The 25,552-nt window shown below is 43.3% G+C and overlaps 2 protein-coding genes across 6 annotated transcripts in view; one reads left to right on the top strand and one right to left on the bottom strand.

Annotated features, from left to right (window-relative positions):
• Positions 1–13,554, bottom strand: part of DBF4B (DBF4 zinc finger B) — a 47,389-nt gene extending 33,835 nt beyond the window's left edge. For 3 of the 4 annotated variants that reach the window (XM_044247762.1, XM_044247760.1, XM_044247763.1), the window contains exon 1: positions 13,419–13,554. The gene's annotated coding sequence lies outside the window, so the exon portion shown is untranslated. Of the gene's footprint in view, positions 1–12,684; positions 12,792–13,418 lie in introns of those variants that run through there. The other variant, XM_044247761.1, reaches the window with a different exon arrangement.
• A 40-nt stretch (positions 13,555–13,594) lies between these two features.
• Positions 13,595–24,985, top strand: CCDC43 (coiled-coil domain containing 43). Of its 2 annotated transcripts, XM_044247765.1 has the most exons (5): positions 13,602–13,842; positions 17,597–17,684; positions 19,536–19,671; positions 20,985–21,043; positions 23,374–24,985. In XM_044247765.1, the coding sequence occupies exons 1-5, from the start codon at positions 13,639–13,641 to the stop codon at positions 23,559–23,561; spliced, it is 675 nt and encodes a 224-aa protein (XP_044103700.1). In that variant the 5' UTR covers positions 13,602–13,638; the 3' UTR covers positions 23,562–24,985. The 2 variants fall into 2 exon arrangements, with proteins under 2 accessions (XP_044103701.1, XP_044103700.1); XM_044247766.1 differs by lacking the exon at positions 20,985–21,043 and having other exon boundaries at positions 13,595–13,842; positions 23,374–23,605.
• Positions 24,986–25,552: the final 567 nt, after the last annotated feature.

Genomic DNA, 25,552 nt, shown 5'->3' on the forward strand with positions numbered 1-25,552 from the left:
TCAGCTATCACTTCCATGTTCCTAAATCCTACGGTCACTTTGCTATACTCATCCCATCTGACTTCTAGAACACTGAAACAGACTATTCTCTCCTTCTTGAGCCAATTTCTTCATTTTGCTTCTATTTCTACCAGTTTTCACCTTCCCTCAATGATTCTTCAATCTCCTTTGCTGAATCCAAAGGCATTGTCCCGCCTATAAATGTTGCAGCATACCAAGGCTTTAGACCTTAGCCCTCTTCTCTTCCATATTAACACTTTCTCCCTAGAAGATCTCATTCAACTCCATGGCTTTACAATTGGCTCTATGCTAATGCCTGCAGTATTTCTATCTCTACCTCTGACCTCTCCCTTGATCTCCAGACTTATATATCCAAATGGCTACTGAACATTTCTACTTGGATGTCCAATGGACAACCTCAGGCTTAATATGTTCGAAACAGAACATTTGCTTCACCCACACACCCCTCAAAAAACCTACCTACTCTCCATCTCAGTTCATGTCATACAATCCACTCAGTTGCTCAAGACAAAAACCAGACATTATTTCAGTATTTGCCCTTATCCCCACCCCTATTCCAAAAACAAATTCTGCCAACTCCAAAGTACATCTTGAATCAGACCACTGCTATCATCTTAGTTCAAGCCACCAGACCTTCTTGCCCAAAGCACTGTGTTAATTTCTAACACTTGTATTTTTTTTTATTTTAAGATTTTATTTATTTATTTGACACAGAGAGAGAGAGAGAGTGAGCACAAGTGGGGCGAGTGGAAGAGGGAGAAGCACGCCTCCCGCAGAGCAGAGACCATGATGTGGGGCTTGATCCCAGGACCTTGGGATCATGACCTGAGCCTGAAGGCAGACACTTAACGACTGAGCCTCCCAGGCACCTCTTTTTTTTTTTTTTAATTAAGTAAACTCTACCCCTAATGTGGGTCTTGAACTCATGACCCTGAGATCAAGAGCTGCATGCGCTACTACTGACTGAGACAGCCAGGTGGCCCAACACTACTTTTACTCTTGAGTACCTTCCTACATCTCCTCAAAGTAATCCATTCTCCATGCACAACTGGAATGATATTCATTAAATACCACCGCACATATGCAAATGATCACATATACTTTGTATCCCCTCCAGCAGGATCCCTCCCTATACTAGCATATACATACCAGCCCTGATGAACTAAAGCTTGACCATGTGACTTGCTTTAGCTGATGTAAAAAGAAAAAAAATTCACATCACTTCCAAGCACAAGTTTTAAGAGACAGGATCATTTACCAAGTTCTTTTCCCCCATTACAATGACTAGCAATGTCCTAGCTAGAGGAAGACCTGACAGCTTGGGTTCCTCAGTCAAGATGACATAGAACTGGGGCACCTGGGTAGCTCAGTGGGTCAAAGCCTCTGCCTTCAGCTCAGGTCATGATCCCAGGTTCTGATTCCAGCTCCTGGGATCGAGCCCAGAATTGGGCTCTCTGCTCAACAGGGAGCCTGCTTCCCCCACCCGCCTCTGCCTGTCTTTCTGCCTACTTGTGATCTCTGTCTGTCAAATAAATAAATAAAATCTTAAAAAAAAAAAAAGATGACATAGAACAGAACCATGGGCAACCCCAAATGGATTTGTAGCATAAGTAAGAAATAAACTTCTGTTATTTTAAGCTACTGAGATTTGGCTATCATTTTTTACATCATAATCTAATTTAAGGTTCTCAAAGTATAGCTCATCCCTTTCAAAAGGCTCTAGGAAGTCAAAACTATTTTTATAATAACACAAAAGACATTATTTTCCATTTTTTGTTCTCACTCTCTCCTGAATAGTTTAGTGGAGTATGCAGAAGCAAAAATAAGAATCCAACACTCTTTTGTCAAACCAGTTATTAAAAAGATTTGGAGGGGTGTCTGGGTGGCTCAGGCGTTAAGCGTCTGCCTTCTGCTCAGGTCATGATCCCAGGGGCCTGGGATGGAGACCCACAGGGAGCTCCCTGCTCAGCCAGGGGCCTGCTTCTCCTTCTCCCACTCCCCCTGTTGGTGTTCCCTTTCTCACTATGTCTCTCTCTGTCAAATAAATAAAATCTTGAGAGGAAAAAAAAAAAAAGATTTGGAGAAATGTAAAACAATGTCATTCTTTTGATTGCTTTTGTCTTGGAAAATACATACATTTTTAAAATTTTATTTATTCATTTGAGAGAGAGAGAGAGCATGTGAGTCCGGGGGGAGCTGAGGGAGAGTGAGAGGGGCAGACTCCCTGCTGAGCCGGGAGCCAGACTCAGGGCTCAATCCCACTACCCTGAGACCATGACCTGAACTGAAACCAAGAGTCAGATGCTTAACTGACTGAGCCACCCAGGCACCCCAGAAAATGTATTTTCATTATAAATTCATTATTTATAAGTCAATCAGAGAAAGACAACTATCATATGATCTCCCTGATATGAGGAAGTGGAGATGCAACATGGGGGGTTAAGGGGGTAGGAGAAGAATAAATGAAACAAAATGGGATTGGGAGGGAGACAAACCATAAGTGACTCTTAATCTCACAAAACAAACTGAGGGTTGCTGGGGGGAGGAGCTTGGGAGAGGGGGGTGGGGTTATGGACAGTGGGGAGGGTATGTGCTATGGTGAGTGCTGTTAAGTGTGTAAACCTGGCGATTCACAGACCTGTACCCCTGGAGATAAAAATATATTATATGTTTATAAAAAATAAAAAATAATATAGTCTATAAAAATTCATTATTTACATTAATAGATAGTGGGCTTATTTTTAAACAAACAAGATACAGTTTTTTAAAGATTCTATTTATTTATTTATTTATTTATCTATTTGACAGAGAGAGGGAATACAGCAGGGGCGGGTGGGAGAGGGAGAAACAGGCTTCCTGCTGAGCAGGGAGCCTGATGCGGGGCTTGATCGCAGGACCCTGAGATCATGATCTGAGCCGAAGGCAGAGGCTTAACAACTGAGTCACCCAGGTGCCCCAACAATATTCATTTGAGAGTACAAGGGATTGTGTTCGTGCACCCGTGCACGTGGTTAGGGGCGGGAAGAGGGATATATCTTTAAGCAGACTCCGTGGGAGAATGGAGCCATATTTGGGGCTTGATCTCAGGACCCTGAGATCATGGCCTGAACTGAAACCAGCACTTGGATGCCCAACTGACAGAGCCACCCAGGTGCCCCTATGAACAATATTTTTAAACTTTAATTTCTAATATGGTAAATATCACATATTTTCTTTTCTTTTTCTTTTTTTTTTTTTTAAGATTTTTTATTTATTTATTTGACAGAGAGAGATCACAAGCAGGCAGAGAGAGAGAGGAGGAAGCAGGCTCCCTGCTGAGCAGAGAGCCCAATGCGGGCCTCGATCCCAGGACCCTGAGATCATGACCTGAGCCAAAGGCAGCGGCTTAACCCACTGAGCCACCCAGGCGCCCTATTTTCGTAAATATATATACAAACATAAAAAATACATTTACTTTTATAAATTTAAATTAAAAAATACCCGCATTTGTGGTGTCTGTCTCAATTGGATGGGGGTCCCCAAATGTGGGGCCACTCAATCCGATGGAAGCCAGTGGCGCAGGCAGTGAAAGGATTTACGGGAGGCAGAACAAAGGAGAGAGAAATTTACCAAAATACACCGCAAGGGAGCAGCTGGCAGGGCCACAAAGGAGAGATGGCCGGCCCCAAGGCAATGGGTGGGGGCTGTTTTTCAAGAAGGACAGTGAGGAGGTATGGGAACATATGGAATTTTCCCTTTTTTTGGTACCTGTGCCTGGTTGTAAGTAGCCTGTTGGTTGGTTAGGGCCTATGGATAGTTTGAGATGGGTCACCTGATGGGCGTGTCTGTATCTAGCCAGAGGGCTGGGGTCTCTGTGGGCCCTTCTACCTTACTCAGGTTTCCACTGTTCAAACCTGTTGCCTAAAAGCAGCCCCTAAAACGGTGTGGTAGCCAGTCTCCCAAGATGGCCTGCAGGGACGTATGTCTCCTGGCAATCGTGCCCACATCAAATAGGACTAGGAACCAAAAGAATATTCAGGAAAGAGCAATGTGCCACACCACTTCTGAGTCTGGGTCGAAAAACATTTCAGCATATGCGTTGCTGTTTCTTGGACCACCTGCTGTGGGGGAAGGGAGCAATCATGACATGAGGAGGTTCAAGTATGCCTATGGAGAGGCTCTCATGGAGACCGAGAGGAATGAGTCTTCCTGCTAAGAGTCAGCAACAACATAACCGCTAACGTGACTGAGCCATCTTGCAAGGAAATAGTTCAGCCCTAGCCGAGCTTTCTGAAGACTGCAACCTCAAAAGCGATCCCAAGACAGGAAAGCCCAAGCAAGCCGCTCCCAAATTCCAGGCCCATAGAAATCCAGTGAAAATCGATGATTGGTGGTTAAATCATTACATTTTGGGGCGAGACAGCGACAGATAACTGACAGACACATCAATTATTTAAAAAAGCTGTCTGGGGTCCTCCATTATGGATCAAATTCCCCTCCCTTTCAAAACCATCCAGTGGCTTTCCTTGTTAGCTCCTCTGACCATACTTCCCTGTAACTTGAATGAGCTCAACATGGGCCTTTATACCAACAGCTCCATTTCCCAACTCTTCTCTTTTAGGCATCAGATCAAATCTCATCTATTTTCAGATAGGACTTTGGAGACCACCCACCCTAACAGCAGCTCGCCCATTTCTTATTTTCTTCACAGCACTTAACCACCATCAGAAACTTTCTTATTTGTGTACTGGTCTATATTTGTCTATGTTTCCCCAGCTAGAATGCAAGCCCATAAGAAGGACCTTTTCTGGGGCGCCTGGGTGGCTCAGTGGGTTAAGCCACTGCCTTTGGCTCAGGTCATGATCTCAGGGTCCTGGGATCGAGTCCTGTGTCGGGCTCTCTGCTCAGCAGGGAGCCTGCTTCCCTCTCTCTCTCTGCCTGCCTCTCTGCCTACTGTGATCTCTCTCTGTCAAGTAAATACATAAAATCTTTAAAAAAAAAAAAAAAAAAAAAAGAAGGACCTTTTCTTTTCACTTACTGCTATAACCCCAAAGTAAAGAACCCAACGGGTGCTTACTAAATATTTATTAAATGACCAGATCCCTGAATCTCTCAGATCTTCATTTTTTTCGTTTGTAATATGAAGATAATATTATCTACCAGAAAGTGAGGTTTTAAATATTCAACATGTGTTAAGCACAGTCAGTGACTAGAAAAATGTACCTTTTACTACTGGGCAGAAAATGTTTTGAGATAGTAATTTAAAATTTTCTTTCTTACCATTTTTCTCCATTCCTGAGGGGAAGTGCTTAAAATTAAAAAAAAAAAAAAAAAATCAGGGGCACCTGGGTGGCTTAGTGGGTTAAAGCCTCTGTCTTCAGCTCAGGTCATGATCTCAGGGTCCTGGGATCGAACCCCGAATCGGGCTCTCTGCTCAGCAGGGAGCCTGCTTCCCTCTCACTCTCTGCCTGCCTCTCTGCCTACTTGTGATCTCTGTCAAATAAATAAATAAAATCTTAAAAAAAAATCAGCTCCTATCATAGAACAAGGACTGATTTCCCAATATCTAAAAACAAAACAAAACAAAACACCCTGTACAAATAGATACAGAAAAGAACAACCCAGTTGAAAATGGGTAAGAGAATATTCATGGAAAAAGAAATACAAAGAGCATTCAAATAGACTCAACCTCACTTAAAATAAGAGAAATGCAAATTAAATCTACTCGGAAATGCCGCTTTTCATTTAACAGACTGGCAAAGATCAATTTCGCTAGATAGTGCCAAATCACCTTACATCGGGGTTGTAACAGCCTCTTATGTAAGGCAATTTGGCACTATCTAGCAAAATTACAAATGTATGTATCTTTCCACCCAGCAATCTCATTTCTAGGAGTGACTCTACAGAAGTGACTCTACAGATACGCTCACACATATGTGCTAGGATTTATGCAACATCTACTGCAGCATTGCAGTATCTACCAGCTGTACGGTGTTTACTAGAGAAATACTTAAAAAATAATGACACAGAGGCATCTGGGTGGCTCAGTTGGTTGGGTGACGGCCTTCGGCTCAGGTCATGATCCCGGAGTCCCAGAATCGAGTCCGGCATTGGGCTCCCTGCTCCATGGGGAGTCTGCTTCTCCCTCTGACCTTCTCCCCCCTCATGCTCTCTCTCACTGTCTCTCTCTCAAATAAATAAAATCTTTAAAAATACAGAAAAGGGATGCAGATATATATACATATATATATTTAATTTATTTAATAAATACCAATGTAGTGCTTCTTTATGATATTCAGAATGTTTTTGGGGAAAGATTTTATTTATTTATTTGTGAGAGATAGAGTGAGTGAGAGAGAGAGAGAGAGAGAGAGAGAGAACACAATCAGGGAGGAGCAGAGGGAGAGGAAGCAGCAGACTCCCTGTTGAGCAGGGAGCCCGCCCTGTGGCTCAATCCTGGGACTCCAGGATCATTAACGGGAGCTGAAGGCAGATGCTTAACCAACTGAGCCACCCAGGTGCCCCTCAAAGTGCTCTAAAAATTGTAATTAATTTCATCCTCATAAAACCCCTGTGAGGTGGGTAGTTAGTTACGCCCATTTTGCACATGGGGACACTGAGGTTATAACTTACTTGCAGTCACACAGCCAGAAAGTGTTAGTGCTGGTATGGGAACCCCAGGCAGTCTGACTTCAGACACCATGCCCTTAACAGTGCTCTGTGGGTAACACAGTCAAAGAAAACCAATACAGCAATATTAAGATCTGACAAAATTGATTTTTTGGAAGATTTTATTTGACAGAGAGAGACACAGTGAGAGAGGGAGCACAAGCAGGGGGAGTGGGAGAGGAAGAAGCAGGCTTCCCATCAAGCAGAGTGCCTGATGCAGGGTTTGATCCCAGGACTCTGGAATCAAGACCTGAGCCGAAGGCAGACACCTAATGACTGAGCCACCCAGGCACCCTTGAAAAAATTGATTTTAAGAGGTAAAGAACTGTTAGGGATATAGGTGTCACTGCTTGATGATAATTCACCAGGAACTAAGTAACCTAGTATTGTATGAACCTAACAACATAACCTTAAAATATTTAAGGCAGAAAAAAAATATTTAAGGCAGAAATACAAGGGAAGGGGCACCTGGCTGTCTATGTTTGTACAGCATGCATATTCATTTAAGGTCATATATTTCCCTCTATTTACTTTAGCTGAATTTTATTCTATTTTATTTTATTTTTAAGATTTTATTTATTTATCAGAGAGAGAGAGGGAGAGAGCGCGAGCAAAGGCAGACAGAATGGCAGGTAGAAGCAGAGGGAGAGGCAGGCTCCCTGCTGAGCAAGGAGCCCGATGTGGGACTTGATCCCAGGACGCCGGGATCATGACCTGAGCTGAAGGCAGCTGCCCAACCAACTGAGCCAACCAGGCGTCCCTTAATTTTATTTTTTATTTTTTTAAAGATTGTATTTATTTATGTGACAGAGATCACAAGTAGGCAGAGAGACAGGCAGAGAGAGAGGAAGGGAAGCAAGCTCCATGCTGAGCAGAGAGCCCTGCTGAGCTGAGATGTGGGGCTTGATCCCAGGACCCTGGGATCATGACCGAGCTGAAGGCAGAGGCTTTAACCCACTGAGCCACCCAGGCACCCCACTTAAGCTGAATTTTATAGCATGCGAACATGAGTGGGGGAAAAACAGAGGGAGAGGGACAAGTAGACTCCTAACTGAGCACAGGGTCCAGCGTGGAACTTGATTTCACAACCCTGAGATCATGATCTGAACCAAAACCCAGAGTTGGATGCTTAACTGACTGAGCCACCCAGGCACCCCTCTTCAACCTTTTTTTTTTTTTTGTAAATTACTTTATTGCCAAAAAATGCTAACCATCATTATTCACTTTTTAATCTCCCCTTTTATAGTTATCTTTTTATATGTCTTATGATGGACATACTAATTTGTTATAGTGATTCATAAACAAATACATTCATACATCAGACATGCCTAGTGAAATACTTTTCCTGCTAAGAGTATGTGGCAAAAATATGTTTGATGCTGGGTTCCTAGGTGGCACAGCCAGTTAAGCGGTGGATTGTTTATCAGGATGGTTTCAGATCAGGTCATGATCTCAGGGTTGTGAGATTGAGCCCTGCATCAGGCTCTGCACTCTGGGGAGTGGGCTGGAGATTCTCTCTCTCCTCTAACCCTCCCCACCGCTCATACTCTCTCTCTAAAATAAATAAATAAATAAATATTTTTTTAATTTTTAATTTTTTAAAAAATATTTTATTTATTTATTTGACAGACAGAGATCACAAGTAGACAGAGAGGCAGGCAGAGAGAGAGAGAGGAGGAAGCAGGCTCCCTGCAGAGCAGAGAGCCTGACGCGGGGCTTGATCCCAGAACCCTGGGATCATGACCTGAGCCGAAGGCAGAGGCTTAAACCACTGAGCCACCCAGGCACCCCTAAAATAAAGAAATAAATCTTAAAAATATATATATATATGTTTGATGCTTACTGGCCTAGAGAAACTTTCCCACAAGCATATAAAGAGACATATATAAGAAGTGAATTGAGGGCTCCTGGGTGGCTCAGTCAGTTAAGCGTCTGCCTTTGGCTCAGGTCATGATCCCAGGGTCCTGGGATCGAGCCCCACATCAGGCTCTCTGCTCAGTGGGGGCCTGCTTCTTCCTCTCCCACTTCTGGTGCTTGTGTTCCCTCTCTCTGTCAAATGAATAAAGCCTTAAAAAAAAAAAAAGAATGTGAATTGAAGCAGTATTTGGGAAACTGGAAAATAAATGACTACCAACAAAGGAATGGATCAACTAGGATATGCAAAGAGTGGTTTAAATGAATGAATAAGGGGTGCCTGGGTGGCTCAGTGGGTTAAAGCCTCTCCCTTCGGCTCAGGTCATGATCTCAGGGTCCTGGAATTGAGCCCCGCACCAGGCTCTCTGCTCAGCGGGGAGCCTGCTTCCCCTCTCTCTGTTTGCCTCTCTGCTTACTTGTGATCTCTGTCAAATGAATAAATAAGATCTTAAAAAAAATAAATGAATGGATAAAAGCTACATGTATTAACATGGGTAAGTATTTTAAACAATTTTATGTGAAAAAAAGCACACTGCAGGATGAAAAGTCCCACATGCAAAAATAATGTGACATATTGTCTACAGATACATATATATGTTTGGGTAAATACACACACATGTATTATATATTATGTTCCAAACATTCCAGAGGAGGATAAACCCCAAATTCAGAAATAGGGTTTACCTCTGGGGAGGAAGGGAAGAAAATGAGATTGGAGAAAGTATGCAAGTAGGTTTTATTTCTGAAAAGGAAAAAAAAAGATGTAAGGTAAATAAATAGCTCATAATTTTATTTATTTTTTTAAAGATTTTATTTGAGAGAGCGAGCAAGGGAGCATGAGCAGGGGTGGGGCAGAAGGAGAAACAGATTCCCCACTGAATGCAGAGCCTGATGCAGGGTTTAATCCCAGCACCCCGAGGTCATGACCTGAGCCAAATCAAGAGTCGATGCCTAACTGACTGAGGCAGCCAGACGCCCCGCTCATAATTTTAAAACAAGATGTACTGACACTAGTCTCCCTGGGTTCTCCTCCTCAGTGTCAACCATCCTCTTACTCCTTGTCTGTGATTCCAGAGATATTTTATGCACATAAAAGGACACGAATGTATATATATATTCCCCCACCCCATGTTCTTTTCAAACACAATTGGTAGCAAACATTACATACTGTTCTGAGCCTCACTTTTTTCTTTAACAATGTAGCTTGAGTTTTGCTACCTGTCAGTACATTAAGAGCTTCTTCCATTTTTACAGCTGTCCAGTACTCCTTTTGTGACTTTTTTCTTTTTAAAGATTTTATTTATTTGTCAGAGACAGAGAGAGAGAGAACACAAGCAGGCAGTGTGTCAGGTAGAGGCAGAGAGAGAGCATGCTCCCCACTGAGCAAGGAGCCCAATGCGAGACTCGATCCCAGGGCTCTGGGATCATGACCTGAGCCAAAGGCAGCGGCTTAACCAACTGAGCCACCCAGGCATCCCTTTTTGTGACTTTTTTGAGCCCATCTCCCATGGACAGAATGGAGACTATTTCTGTCCTTTCACTACAATAAGCATCACTGTAATGAATATCCTTATAAATAGGTCATTCTGCACACATGTATGTATTATAATAAATTCCCAGAAGTAGAAATGCTGGTTCTTTTCAAATTGCCCTCCAATTAGATTGTACTGATCTACTTCCTGCTCTCACATTTTCCAGTGCCTGCAACTCAATCACAGATCAAGAGAGCATATTATCAGCCCTTTTTTTTTTTAAAGATTTTATTTATTTAGTTATTTGACAGAAAGAGACATTGAGAGACGGAACACAAGTGGGGGGACCTGGAGAGGGAGAAGCAGGCTTCCTGCTCAGCAGGGAGCCCGAAGTGGGGCTCGATCCCAGGATGTTGGGATCATGACTTGAGTAGAAGGCAGATACCCAAAGACTGAAACTCCCAGGTGCCTTTAAAAAAAAATTGCTTTTTCTTTCTCTAAAAAAAAAAATACCTATTTTTTAATTTGAGAGCGAGAGAGGGACCAAGCAAGAGAGAGCACAAACTGGGTGAAGGGCAGAGGGAGAAGACTCCCCACTGAGCAGGGAGCCTGATGTGGGACTTGATGCTGGGACTCCAGGATCATGATCTGAGTCAAAGGCAGATGCATAAGACTAAGTTACCCAGGTACCCTATTATCGGCCTTTTTGTTCTGAGAAGTAAACACTGTAGCTCATTCCAAGTTTAATTTGCATATTTAAAAAACTATAGGTCAGCATCTTTTTATAGATTAAAAATAATTTTGATTTTTTTCTGTAAGCTTTCTGTCACCTTTCCAGTTTTATGATTTTTTTCTTAACCACAAGCAATTACTTTTGTAATAAAATAGCCAATGAGGATTTCTTTTTTAACTTTTATAAGATTTATTTTTTTTAAGATTTTATTTATTTATTTGACAGAGAGATCACAAGTAGGGAGAGAGGCAGGCAGAGAGAGGGGGAAGCAGGCTCACCGCTGAGCAGAGAGCCCAATGTGGGGCTCGATCCCAGAACCCTGAGATCACGACCCGAGCCGAAGGCAGAGGCTTTAACCCACTGAGCCACCCAGGCGCCCCTAAGATTTTATTTTTTGATTTGACAGAGAGAGAGAGAAGGAACACAAGCAAGGGGAGTGGGAGAGGGAGAAACAGGCTTTCTGCCCAGCAGGGAGCCCAACTTGGGGCTCAATCCTAGGACCCGAGGATCAGGATGTGAGCTGAAGGCAGACGCTTAACAACTGAGCCACCCAGGTGCCCCAATAAATAACTCTTTAAAAAAAAATCCTCAGGATGCCTGGGTGGCTCAGTCGTTAAGTGTCTGCCTTGGCGCAGGTCATGATCCCAGGATTCTGGGATTGAGCCCCGCATTGGGCTCCCTGCTCCACAGGAGGCCTGATTCTCCCTCTCCTGCTCTTGCTGTCTCTCTCTATCAAATCAACAAAAAAATCCTTACAGATTTATTTATTTGAGAGAGAGAGAGAGAGAGAGAGGGAATGTGCAGGAGGGCCAGAAGGAGAGGGCGAGAGAAACTGAAGCAGGCTGTGTGCCCAGTGCACAGCCCAGTGTGGAGCTGGATGTCAGGACCCTGAGGTCACAACGGAAGCCGAAACCAGGAGTCTAACCCATTGCGCCACCCGGGCACCCTCAAGTATCTTTTTTAACACAGAGTCTGAAGAGCCTTCACTCAGTTTTGTGAGATGTTCCTAAGGCCTTCAAAAATCTTTGTGCATGGGGCACCTAGGTGGCTCAGTCATTAAGCATCTGCCTTCTGCTCAGGTCATGATCCCAGGGTCTTGGGATTGAACCCTGCTCTGCAGAAAGTCTGTTCTCTCTCTCCCACTCCCCCTGCTTGTGTTCCCTCTCTCACTATGTTTCTCTCCATCAAATAAATAAAATCTTAAAAAAAAATCTTTGTGCAGGGCGCCTGGGTGGCTCAGTGGGTTAAGCCGCTGCCTTCGGCTCAGGTCATGATCTCAGGGTCCTGGGATCGAGTCCCGCATCAGGCTCTCTGCTCAGCAGGGAGCCTGCTTCCTCCTCTCTCTCTCTGCCTGCCTCTCTGCCTACTTGTAATCTCTCTCTGTCAAATAAATAAATAAAATCTTTAAAAAAAAAATCTTTGTGCATAGTACCAATACCGATTTCCCAATTTTTATACTGTACTATAGTTATATAGATAGTACCACTGGAGGAAACCGGGTGAAGATGCACAAGTTTCTATGGACTATTTTTGCAATTTCCCATGAGCCCATAATTATTTCAAAATAAAAATTAAAAGCTAACAAAATTTCATGGTACTTTTCTGGTTGGGAGGCTCTGTACTGACCTCAAACTATGACCCTTGAGTCATAATGGCTCCCAACTTTTGTCAACTGACAATCCCCACTGGACAACCACCATTGGACAAAGCTCCATTAAAACATTTACCTCACTATCTTGTCATTAAACACTGCCTGTTCCCACCAGACTGATGAAGTCCCTTTGAGGGCAGAGATTCTGTGATATTTCTATCTTTGTATTTTCAGAGCCTAGGAGCTACACCATCCTGTAGGTACTCAAATATTTAGTGAATGAAAGAGTCAGGTCAGTGACCTACCAGCCTCTCTGTAGTTCAGGAAAAGCCAACCTAAGTTCTTGGGTAATTCATTTTGGCCAGGAGCCAGGTGCTTCCCAGAGTCAGCTGAGGCTTGTGCAGAGGCCTCTGGTTAGGCTTCCTGTAGCTGTAGGACTTGTGCCTCGGTTTCCTTCCCTTTAATACAAGGACAATACAAGTATCTCCTCACAGAGTTGTTGCGGGGATTACAAGCAGTAATGCATCAAAAGCTCTTAGCACAGAGCCCGGCAAAGAGTAGAGAAGGCTCCTCAGAAATAGACAAGCGTTTTAAGTGTTGAATGAATGAGTGAAAAATGACTTGAGGTTACCTGATCATTTATTGAGCACCTACTATGTCTGATACTACTTGCTAAATGCACAGAAGCAACCGCAGCACATTGCAGATGTCTTAACACAGGCTGCAGGGAACCGGGGAAGGTTCTCTGGAGCTTGAGTTTTGAAACGGACGGAGCTTGGAAAGGCGAATGTGGTGCTCGTTGATTGAGACGGTGGGCATCCGGGACAGTCAGCCGGTTCCCTCTGGAAAGCCGTGTGGGAGAGGGCGACTTAGCATCTGTCCCACCAGGGCGCGGGGAAGGGCAATTCCGCGAGGTGGGACGAAGCGCCGGAATCTAAGTTGAGTTCCAATCCTGTTTAGTTAGTAACTGCGTGACTTCAGCCAAGTTACCGAACCTCTCTGAACCAACTGTAAAAAAGAGTCTGTTACGAATACTCACCTGCCAGCGTTCCTGAGAGATGACGTAACCGCGCGCACGCCAGCAGGCGCTCTATTTAGAAGGTGCAAAATGCCCAGACGGACCACTGCAGGTGGATTGGCTCGCCGCCCCACGCGCCAGGTTGTGGGTTCTCCTTCGGAGCATGCGCAGTGGGCCCGCGGCGCGACCCGTCAGGCACTGCGGTAGGCGCCCTGGAGGCTGGCAGGACCCTGACCCCAAGATGGCGGCGCCCAGCGAAGTGGCTGCGGCTGCCTCCGGAGAAGGCGATGGCGTGAGTACCGCCTTTGGGTCCTGGCTGGATGGACGGTTGGAGGCGCTGGGAGTGGACCGAGCAGTTTACGGCGCCTACATCCTGGGTGTCCTGCAGGAGGAGGAGGAAGAAGAGAGGCTGGACGCTCTGCAGGGTATCCTTTCTGCTTTCTTGGTGAGAAGCCCGGACACGTTCCTTTAGCTTTCTGGCGGCCCCTGTCAGTACTTCGTACCCCCTTTCCCGTACCTGGTGTCCCAGACGATTAGTGGTATCACCTGGGAGAGAAATATTTTGAGCTCTTGGCCGCGGGGGAAGGGGATTACTCACCAACCAGGGTTTGGGGATGTCAGGAGGTTGCAGGTGCATAGGGAAGAATGGTTTTCCCTTATTCCTTGGGGACGCGGCCCTCTCGGATGCTTGTGGGTGAGCTGGCTGAGTGTTCTTCCGAAGACGCTGAAATGTCTAAATGAGAGTTTTATCATAAACGCCTAACGACCAATTTCATTCCCACCCATTGACAGTGTTCAGAGAGGGGAATAAAGTGCTCTGGGATGTCTGTACTCTTTAGGAGGCAGTGCCCAGGGCTGTCCCATGACAAAAAAGCCTGCAGGAAATACCCTCTCGGTTCCAATTTTGGAGGTAAGAGTCCAAAAAAGGTAAGTTGGCAGTAAAACTCTAGGTATAGGTCTAGGCCTAGGCGGGAACTGAAGCAAATACTGTGCTTGATCTTTTATAGTATTTAGAAATGCAGTAATCGCCGGTTTTTGCTGGGGGAAGTGGCATATAAAGTCAGAGTTTTAAAGACGAGAGATAAATTTGGTACCCAGCTGCTTAGAAGGAGATTCAAGAATTCAGAAATGTGTCTTTTAATCTATGTTTAGGTGGTAAATTACCAGGCTGTCCACTTTTCCAGCCTGATCATTCTGCTGCCTTCATCTGTGGTTACACTTACTTGGTGGAAACACCGTTCAATGATTGGGCAGATGGTTGAAATATAATACTGGTGCAGCTGTCCCAGGTCCTTCTGGCCATGTCCCCCTTTTAGTCCGAAAGCCTGCTCTGGTGAGATTGACCTATAAAGGGAAAGCCTTAACAAAGCTTGTGATGCAGCTCATGTGTTCAGTGGAGATAGAACGCTATGGAGTAAACTCTTTTGCTGGATGCTGAATTGCAGATTGGTGGGGCAGGGGGAAAGAGGGAGGGTGAGACAAGCAATTTAAGTTAGTTTTTATTTCCAGCTTAGAAGTTTCTAAAGGCTCCATGAAAAAGAAGTTGAAATAACTTGGGTACCCACTGGTACTAGCTCCCTGACTTGTTCTTTTCCTGGTGTCATTATTTAGGACTGAATGTCTGCTGATAAAGGCAGGCATGAATTTGCTTAGACTATTAAGTTTCTTGGTAGAGAAGAGAAAAGTTATCTAGAACCAGATTTGGCTCTTTATATCTGCTTCTTGTTTACATGAACTATAGTAGACAGACTTATTTCACCCCCCGCTCTGCCCATTCACACACTATGCTTAATTTTTCTCTTGGTTTTCCCAACCCCTTCTGTATAGGAAATGGCTTTGGGAAGAATTGGCCAGGAATTACATGATGAGGCAGGGTTCATGATACAACTGAGAAACAACTTTACAGATCAGCAAGGCCAATGAATGTGGTATATATCAAACACGTTATTCATAGTGCTACTTACTTTCTGTCGGTCAGTATGAAAGCTGCTAACTGTTGTACCAAATCCCTTTCCAGAAAAAAACAAAAGGCATAGCCAGATCGATCACCAGATGAGGCTAGGATTCAATATTAAGAATTAAGAAATTGTCAACAACAATTTGAGTGAAGATTCAAGAACAGTGTATCTTGTCAGGAGCAAATAACAGTTAATCAAAGCTTTTTATTAGCCCTTTTTTTACTCCTTCCAGTAGCATTTTTGTTGACTGATTGATTGATTTGAGTTTTTATTGATAGGTTACTCTCTGCCAAGCACTGCCCTAAGTGCTTGGGATACCTCGGGGAACAAAACGGAAATCTCTGCCCTGATGGGGGGACATTCTAGCAGAGAAAAACTTAATCAGTAAATTATATAGTACATTAGAAAAATGATAAGTGCTAGGAAAAAAGGAACATACTTTAAGAAGATCAAAGAAGTGGAATGGAGGGGTGAGTTTTCAATTTTAAGTAGGATTATTACATTAATTGGGATATTACATTTTATGGCAGCTATTTCTATATCAGCTTTCTAAATTGTCAGTGTTGTGAGAGCCAGGGCTGTTTCTGATTCATCTCTTATCACTCATCTTAGTGCCTTCAACATGGCAGGCACCATGTGGGTGAATAAATGAACAAATGGATGGATGAAGGCTTTTGGTTTAGGTGAAGCCTGGGAGAATAAACCACCTTGTCCTCCAAGAGCACCCTTTCTCTTTTGCTCCTCTCTCCCTTTTCCTTCCATTTCTTCTTCTTTTGCTTTTCTTGCTAGGGGGTCTATGAACTAAAGAAACTGGGCTAAAGAAGTTCTGCATGTTTGTCATTTGTGCTTAAAGGACGCAGGGGAGAGAATGAAATCCTTCGTTGGGTACAAAATAAGGAGATCCAAAATACGGCTTCACCTGGCTGGTCATTCTGTAGAGCATGCAGTGCTTGATCTCAGGGTTAGTTGTGTGTTCGAGTCCCACATTGGATATAGAGATTACTTTTAAAAAAATATATATATGTGTTCTACACCTTCCTACTTTCTTTGAGAGATGGTATCCTATAATGATTGAGAACATGGGCTTGGAGGTAGACTGCTTGGGTTCAAATCCTGTTTAATCCATTTGTGTGTGTGTGTGTGTGTTTTACTTGTATGACCTTGGGCAAGTTACTTAACCTCTGTACCTTGGTTTTATCATCTATAAATTGAGAGTAGCAATAGCCCTTACATCTTGGGATTGTTTTAAGAATGAAAAGTTCTTAGGTAAAGTATTGAGAACAGTGCCTGGCACCTGAGCCAACAACTCATTTTTTTTTTTTTTAAAGATTTTATTTATTTATTTGACAGAAAGAGGTCACAGTAGGCAGAGAGGCAGGCAGAGAGAGGGAAAGGGAAGCAGGCCCCTGCTGAGCAGAGAGCCCGATGTGGGACTCGATCCCAGGACCCTGAGATCATGACCTGAGCCGAAGGCAGCGGCTTAACCCACTGAGCCACCCAGGCGCCCCTATCCAACAACTCATTTTGAGGATAGAGTATGAAGGCGATAAGGTAGCTGTAATGAAGATGGGGGGAAATGCCCAGATTTATTGACCTGCCTTTTCTTCGCCAAGCAGGGTAGGGGTTTTTCACACATTCTCATTCATCCTCACTAAAATCCTGACAAGACGTGAAGCTCAGAAAGTTAAGAAACTCGTTCATAGATCGGGTCTTGACTTCGTCGGACACTGAAGCCAACATCCTTTTGTTCTACTGTGCTAAGGAGGAGGATTGGTAAACATGCAGAATATGTCTGCTTGTGTGAAATGGACAGAGGGATGGTTGGATAGGAGACAGCTACTCATTTATCATGTAAAGTGGTGGGGTCCCCAAGGTCGTGGATATGTTCCAGCATCAAAGTTGATAAACTCTGGAAAATGTACTGAGTTGAATCTATCAGCCAAGGAAGATTTCACAGAGGAGAGTTTAACTCCGGCAACAGGTTTTTGCTCCAAAAGCATGAGGAAAACTGTTCTAAGTTATTGTGAATCCTTTCCCTTGGTGCTTGGCAGGATGGAGCGGGTGCTTTTGACCTAGCAGGTGTGGATTCTGAGACTCTCCGGATTACTTCTGAGCCTCAGAAAAGGCTCTCAAACCTTCCCCATGAACTCCTCATCACCAGAGGGAGAGCCATGCCCTGTGCATGGTCTTTGTTCAGGCTGAGGGCTCTCAGGAAATTAATTGGTCTACCTTTTCAACTAGGAAGAAGATTCGCTTCTTAACATCTGCAAGGAGATTGTGGAACGATGGTCGGAAAGTCAGAATGTCATCACCAAAGTGAAAAAAGAAGGTAGACTTGGGAGTTTTTGCCTGTCTAACCGCCAGTGCCTTTTCCAGCAACCTTTCCTATACAGCTGTTAGCAAGAGGATTTTGAGTTTTCTCCATTTCCTACTCATTTTGCCCAAGATAATTTGAACTGGTAAACACCTGGCAGCTTCCATGAGCTTTTTAACTGAACGTTGGTTTCCTTTTCCCCTTCTCCAGTTACCCACCTCATTGGACCACAGTCCCCTTCATTCTGGCTTTCACTTTTCTTTCTTTTCATCCTCTTCCCACTACTCCTTGTAGATTTTCATGGCAGGGCTTGGGGCCAACTGAGTATTCCCTCCTCCTGTCTTTTCTGTATTTTCATTTCATAAAAGTTGTGATTGATGTTTTGCTTAATTCAGCTAAATGTGTCACCCCTTAAAATGAAAGAGAAGTGGGTTAATACAGGCATTAGAATGACAGATTAACTGCAGAAAACTCAAATTGTAAAAGCCAGACTTGAAGCAATTCTAAACTATCTACTTGGTTCTCAGTCTTGGCTGTCCATTAGTACCACTTTATACAGTTTAAAACACATCAGTGCCAGAGCCATATCATGGACCAGTTATAGAAACATCTTTGGGGGGTGGGGCCCACATATTGTTTGTTTGTTTGTTTAAAGATATTTATTTATTTATTAGAGAGAGATGGAGAGAGAAAGCTTGAGCAGAGGGTGGGACAGCGGGAGAAGCAGGCTCCCCGCTGAACAGAGAGCATGATGCAGGGCTTGATCCCAGGGCCCTGGGATCATAACCCAAGCCAAAGGCAGAGGCTTAATCCACTGAGCCATCGAGGCATTCGTTTATTTGTTTGTTTTAAAGCTTACACGGATGATTCTAATGTCACTCCAGGCATAAAAACCACTACTGGGCACTATTGCCTCCTTTCTTTGAGAATGGTTAACTTAGTAGTTGATCTTATTTTATTTTTATTTATTTATTTATTTATTTTATTTTTTAAATATTTTATTTATTTATTTGACAGACAGAGATCACAAGTAGGCAGAGAGGCAGGCAGAGAGAGAGAGGAGAGAGCAGGCTCCCCGCTGACTAGGGAGCCCAATTCGGGGCTCCATCCCAAGACCCTGGGATCATGACCTGAACTGAAAGCAGAGGCTTAACCCACTGAGCCACCCAGGTGCTCCAGTTGATTTTATTTTAAAATAATCTATGAATTTCTTGGCATGCCTGGGTGGCTCAGTCAGTTAAGCATCTGCCTTCGGCTCAGGTCATGATCCCAGGGTCTTGGGATGGAGCCCCCCCGCATTGGGCTCCCTGCTCAGTGGAGAACCTCCTTATCCCTCTCCCACTCCCCATGCTTATGTTCTCTCTCTCGCTATCTCTCTCTCTCTCTCTCAAATAAATAAAATCCTAAAAAATAATAATAATAATTTATGAATTTCACTTGGCATAATCATCACTATGAAAAGGACCAGCATAAGTTGATTCTAGATTTCTTCTTAGGTTTCTGGGTTAAGAGGGGAGAAAGTTGCATGCTTGAAGCTGAATTTCCTATGATTCTAATGTAGAGCTTGTCAACCTTTTTTTTTTTTTTTTTTTTGTCCCTTAAAGCATCAGAACTTCAATTTATAAAACAGGTAAAAGCAGGGCTGCTCTGATCGGAGATGGATACAAGACCTAAAGCCTAGCCTGTGTGGCCTTTCCTTGCCTTTCTCATTGGCCCCCAAGGCACCTCCTTTGAAGCCTAGGGCCCTGAAGAGTCAGCAGATGCTACTGTCTTTCCTGCACACTATTTGGGTGGACTAGTGGTTCGGTGAGCTTGTTTTCTCTCACATATAACCCTGTTGTCCCTCCCTTCCCTCCCCTCTCCCAGATGAAGTACAGGCCATTGCCACCCTAATTGAGAAGCAGGCACAGATTGTGGTGAAGCCCAGGATGGTGTCCGAAGAGGAGAAGCAGAGAAAAGCCGCCCTTCTGGCCCAGTATGCTGATGTGACAGATGAGGAAGAATATCCTTTTCGGAATCTTGGGACCACTCCCTGAGGCTTGAGAGCAACGTGTTTGCTGGTTTACAGTGAGCTTTGAGAAGTTACTAATCTTCCCCTGTAGTGTAATTTTTCCTTCTAAAGTGGCTCTGATCTGTGGCCCTTCATGGGTGTGAGGAGTGACGTTGGGAGAGTTGATATGAGACTTAACATTTTTCACCACATAATCCGTATGTTCCTGAAAACTGTGGTGTAAAAAAAAAAAACCTTAATAATGGACCACTTGTATTTTCAGAAGCTTAAGATAGAGCTGTCATTCTTTATATTCGTCTAATACCTTTCTGTCCAGTACAGTATCCTTCATATAATCCATCTTTATATGCTTTTCCCAGTTGAGAAGGAAACCGTGATGGTTAGAGATGCCTGTGTGATCAGACACATACATAGCTTTGGCGGCAAAACAGGGACTAGAATATGGATATTTTTGGATGAAGGATTCCCAAATTTGGAGCAGTTTCATTTGAATTTTTTTTAAAAATTTTTTAATATTCCAGTGACCACATAATTGAAAGTGAGACTGAATCCCCAGCCAACACAGAAGTAGTCTGGAATTTGGGGGCCTGTGCAAAAGGCACTTGCTACTGACCGGGACAGGCTTGGTTGCCTGTGAGTTTGAACTTGTTTAGGAGATGCTGAGCTTACGGCCTGATTGAATGGGGCATGTGGAGCCTGATATAGGGGACCTCATACCAGAAATGTTAGCTGTCTTATCACGAGTGTAGGAATTAGCTCCTAGGCTCTTTGGGGCCAGCTTGTCTTCTGGTTTCTCCTAACTTTTTTTCTTGCCAGGGTCAGCAGAGCTATGGTTCCAGTAGTTCTTTCTTAGGCTAGAAAAGAACATTTTAAGCAGTGGTGGTTCTGGAGAACTTGTTAAACCTCAGATGGCTGGGCCCCGCTCCCCAGTTTCTGATTTAGTAGGTCGAGGGTCGGGCCCAAGAAGGTGCTTTTCTAACAAGTTCCCAGGGAGTTCCAGGACCCATACTTTGAGAAACACTGTTTTAGAAGTCCTCTTGCCATCCCCTGGCATTGCCAGGTAATGCGGAAGTCCACACAGACCAGGCAGTTTCTTTTCAGCCTCCGGGAGATAAGGATCTCCCAGTAGCTCTGAACAGTCTTGAGATTCCTGAAGATGACCGGGCTGGGCTTACCCCTGCCGCTCTGATGGTGTTTTTCTTCAGCATGCTTTCCCTGCCCATCACTTCACCGACTGTCTTCTGATGCTGGGTTGGAATGTGCTAGCCTTTGCTTTCCATCCGACTTTCCTTAACGACGCTCACCGAAGCAGATGAGAAGGATGACTCATGTGCCTCCACAGTGAACATTGGTTCTGATAAATGTATCCTTCTCTTTGTCCATCCCCAAGTGTTTCTCCACTGAGCACTCTTGAGGAACAGTTTTCATCTTGCTGTCTTTGAGGGGGGATCCTTTTACCAACAGGAACTCATTTTGGGCCAGCATTTTAAGCCCCATTCTAAGGATAACCATTAACAGTCAATTTAACGAGAACTTTCCCCAAAGAAATCATGTTAACATCTACTGTGAAGGGAGGAAGGATTTCTTTTTTTTTAAAGATTTTATTTATTTGACAGAGATCACAAGTAGGCAGAGAGGCAGGCAGAGAGAGAGAGAAGAGGAAGCAGGCTCCCTGCAGAGCAGACAGCCTGATGTGGGGCTCGATCCCAGGACCCTGGGATCATGACCTGAGCCAAAGGCAGCGGCTTAACCCACTGAGCCACCCAGGCGCCCTGGAGGAAGGATTTCTTAAGGGAGGATTTCTAAGGGAAAATAAGAATCTATACTCCCTGTGTATAGTGCTGGGTTTCCCAGCAGCAGAAGCAAGTTGAATAATACTGAAATTTTGACTTTGTCTTCAGAGAGTGTATAATTATTTGGAAAGAGAACACAAACAGTAAATACTTTTAAACTAAAAATATGGACAGATGGAAGTAAGTGCTGAGGAGAGTCCCTACCAATAGACACTTATTGTGTCTATAAATGAAGATGCTTCATTTATTTTTTTTTTTAAGAGTTTATTTATTTATTTATTTATTTATTTGAGAGTAAGAGAGAACACAAGCGGGGGAAAGGGGCAGAGGGGGAGGGAGAGAGAATCTCAAGCGGACTTCCCATTGAGCGCAGAGCCTGATGCAAGGGTTGATCTCAGGGCCCTGAGATCATGACCTGAGCTAAAACCAAGAGTTAGACACTTAACTGGCTGAGCTACCCAGGTGCCCTGAGAAGCTTCTAAATGTAGAAATCCACCTTCTTAGGGGCTCAGTTGGTTAAGTGTCTGCCTTCAGCTCAGGTTGTGATCTCAGGGTCCTAGGATTGAGCCCTGCATTGGACTCTGTGCTCAGCAAGGAGTCCTTCTCCCTCTCCCTTTGCCTCTCCCCCTGCTTTTGCAAGGTTGCACTCTCTCTCGCAAATAAATTTTAAAAATCTTTAAAAAAGAAAAAAATCCACCTTCTTAAAGATGAAAAGTATGGTTGGTTATCCAAGAAGGGGAGGTTATGTCAGGGGGACTTAGTTAAAAGCACCAAAGCAGGGGCGCCTGGGTGGCTCAGTGGGTTAAAGCCTCTGCCCTCGGCTCAGGTCATGATCCCAGGGTCCTGGGATCGAGCCCCACATCAGGCTTTCTGCTCGGTGGGGAGCCTGCTTCCCTTCCTCTCTCTGCCTGCCTCTGTCTACTTGTAATCTCTGTCTATCAAATAAATAAATAAATAAAATCTTTTAAAAAAAATAAATAAAGCACCAAAGCAAAAAGAGTTGTTTTAAGAGTGGGAGGTTGGTTTTTTTTTTTTTTTTTTCGTAATCTCTACACCTATTGTGGGGCTAGAACCCATGACCCCAAGATCAAGTCATATGCTTTTTTTTTTTTTTTTTTAAAGATTTTATTTATTTATTTGACAGAGAGAAATTACAAGTAGATGGAGAGGCAGGCAGAGAGAGAGAGAGAGGGAAGCAGGCTCCCCGCTTAGCAGAGAGCCCAATGCGGGACTCGATCCCAGGACCCCGAGATCATGACCTGAGCCGAAGGCAGCGGCTTAACCCACTGAGCCACCCAGGTGCCCAGTCATATGCTCTTTTGACTGAGCCAGCCAGGCCCTCCCAGGCTGTGTTTTTAAAGTCCTAAGAAATGGAGGGTAAAGTTTTTGGCTAGTTATTTTCTAACTGGTTAAACTTATTTCATATCTTCTATAAATTCAGAGTTTGTGGTTATTAGAACATGTTTTTTACTTAAGCTTCAGTGGTCTAGGAAAAAAAGGCGAATTGATAAAGTTTAGTAAGGTTACACACTTATTTGACTCTTTCCAAGCATTTTAATAGTGCCAAGCACATAAAATTTTTGCCAGTTACATTAATACTCTGTTCACTAAAACTAGCCTAGATACTCCCAACAATATTCTGCCATGATCTAAGTACTTATTCTGAAATGAAATTTCATTTTCTTAAAATATTTTAATATCCAAATTTAGAGAAGTCTGAGATTTTTATTCTGAGGGTTAGTTTTAAACCTTTGTAATGATAGTTTCAGTGTATCCCATGAGACCAAAGATAAATTATCATAAGGACTTTTTTTTAAAGACTAGGAATATGTGGAGAGAGAATAAAGACAGTAGTTGGGACCTGTGTGACTTGTACCCTAATCCCTTAACTCACCTGTAGCTCTGTTCCGAAACACCAATGTGGAAGATGTCCTCACTGCCCGAAAACTGGAGCGGGACTCACTTCGGGATGAGTCCCAAAGGAAGAAGGAACAGGACAAGCTGCAGAGGGAGAGGGACAAACTAGCCAAGCAGGAGCGCAAGGAAAAGGAAAAGAAAAGGACACAAAGAGGAGAGCGGAAGCGATAACCTTGGTTCACTCTATTCTTTCTCCTCATGAACTTGATCAAAGGGAGAAGCGATTGTGCACATGTGTACTTAAGAGAAATGAGAGAACATTGCAAAGTGGTTTCCCAAGGCATTTCCCTTTTGTTTACACAGTCAAAAGGAAAATCACAAACACTTCTAATTACAAAATGTGCCATGTCTCTGTGGTGTGGGTAATCAGATTATTGTAGTTGATGTCTGTACCAAAGATCTGGAATGGGGGCAACTTTTATATTTTAATACTGTAGTCCTGGCTCCTTTTGGCCACTTTAAAAGTCTTCCCTCACCTAGGATAAATAGCAGAAATACTCAGAAAGCTGACTGTTACGATTTTCATCCTGAAGGAGCAGAATCATGACCACTCCTTTTCTGATATGAAATGTGGGAGTGTAAAGTACTTTGAGAATAGTACTTACCTCTTAATGTATTGTTTTATGGATGAAATAGAAAGCTTATGAAGAGCCCTACCTGGATCCAGATATTATGTTAACATGGCAACAAACTTTGAAAACAGAAGAGATGATGTGGTAGATGTTCTAGATTTGAGATATTTTAAGTTTCAGCCTATAGGAGGAAAGAAGTCTTTTTATGTAGAGATAGTTACATATTTTTCCTCATCCAGGCTGTGATTTTGAAGGATGTGTATTGGATGAAAGGATATCATTGTTAGCTAGATTCATTTTTTATAATCATGAGCCCTCTTGGGTGTTAGTAGAGATTTTAATTCTGATCTGCCGTAAAACATGAGTATAAGGATATGTAATTACAGGCTGAAAGAAACTGCAGGAACCATGCGTCTAAGGAAGAAACACTGGAAATCTCTGCTAATACAAAGATGTTTGAGAGTGTACCTTGTGGGTGCTCAACAAATTTATTTAATGAGTGAGTGGAAAAACCTGGGAGAGTCACAAGTGAGCAGGAACTCTCCATTTGTACTTTTGTCACAAGCCACATTCAACTGTAAATAAATCCTTTCTCTACTTCTGGCAGCGGACTGTCAAGAAGCCTGAAGGGAGCAATCTCCCTGACAAGACAGAAAATAGGTATTTTATACCTGAGGTTGGCAAATTACTGCAGCCAAGGAAATTTGGCTCCGTTTGTTTTTGTATGGTGCAAGTCAGCAATAGGTTTTGTATTTTTAAAGGATTGTAAAAGAAGGAATATGTGACAGACCCCTCTTGTGGCCTATAAAACTTAAAATATTTACTGTCTGGCCCTTAAGGGAAAAAGTTTGCCAACCTGTTTTATACCATTAACTAAGTTGTTAACAAATTTTTACCTTTGTGTAGAGGGTAAAAAGCTTGGTTAAGGAAAAGATGTGTCACCTCTATACACTCCTATAATCGTGGCATTGCATTTTAAAAAAAGTAACCATCTTTTAAAAAAAAATAAACTATTTAAATCACTGTTTTCTGGTTTATTTTGATTCCTTCCAGCTATCCATGGAAATGAATTGTGCGAACACTTCAGAATGTGTTGAATTTTGCTTTAGATTTTTATTAGCCCAATATGATCTTCTATTAAGTAAAACGTCTTCCTAGAATCAAATTCTCTGCCTTAGTTCTGTGAGGCTGGGTATTGGGAGATCAGAAAGATTACCTTGTAATTGGGACAAGTATTGGAAGTCGGTAAATTGGCTTTGAAGTCCTTGCAAATACTTCTGGAGTCTTAGTCCTCTATGGCAGTAGCAATAATAGGCTGTGGCTACAGATAGCATATGAGAGAGCCTATTTTATTAACCCTTATTTTGGATTTTTGGTTTATTTTCACCTTGATTTTGGTCTCTGAAGCAGAGCCAGGTTATATCCATGGACCCCTGAACGGTACTTGTTTTAGTCCAACAGTAGCCAGTTCTTCTGGGACTCTATACAGTTATCTGTATACTTGAACTAATGTTATTTTATTTTATTTTATTTTATTTTACAGAGACAGAGATCACAAGCAGGCAGAGAGGGGGAAGAAGACTCCCTGCT

Source organism: Neovison vison, chromosome 5 (genome assembly GCF_020171115.1).
Source record: "Neovison vison isolate M4711 chromosome 5, ASM_NN_V1, whole genome shotgun sequence".
NCBI classification, from domain to species: domain Eukaryota; kingdom Metazoa; phylum Chordata; class Mammalia; order Carnivora; family Mustelidae; genus Neogale; species Neogale vison.

What these genes read in the sequence shown, in the direction of transcription:
- CCDC43 (XM_044247765.1), top strand. Translation starts at nt 13,639, where the DNA reads ATGGCGGCGCCCAGCGAAGTGGCTGCGGCTGCCTCCGGAGAAGGCGAT. An exon ending in GTATCCTTTCTGCTTTCTTG is followed by an intron (nt 13,843 to 17,596) that starts GTGAGAAGCCCG and finishes CTTTTCAACTAG; the next exon opens with GAAGAAGATTCGCTTCTTAA. An exon ending in GATGTGACAGATGAGGAAGA is followed by an intron (nt 19,672 to 20,984) that starts ATATCCTTTTCG and finishes AACGACGCTCAC; the next exon opens with CGAAGCAGATGAGAAGGATG.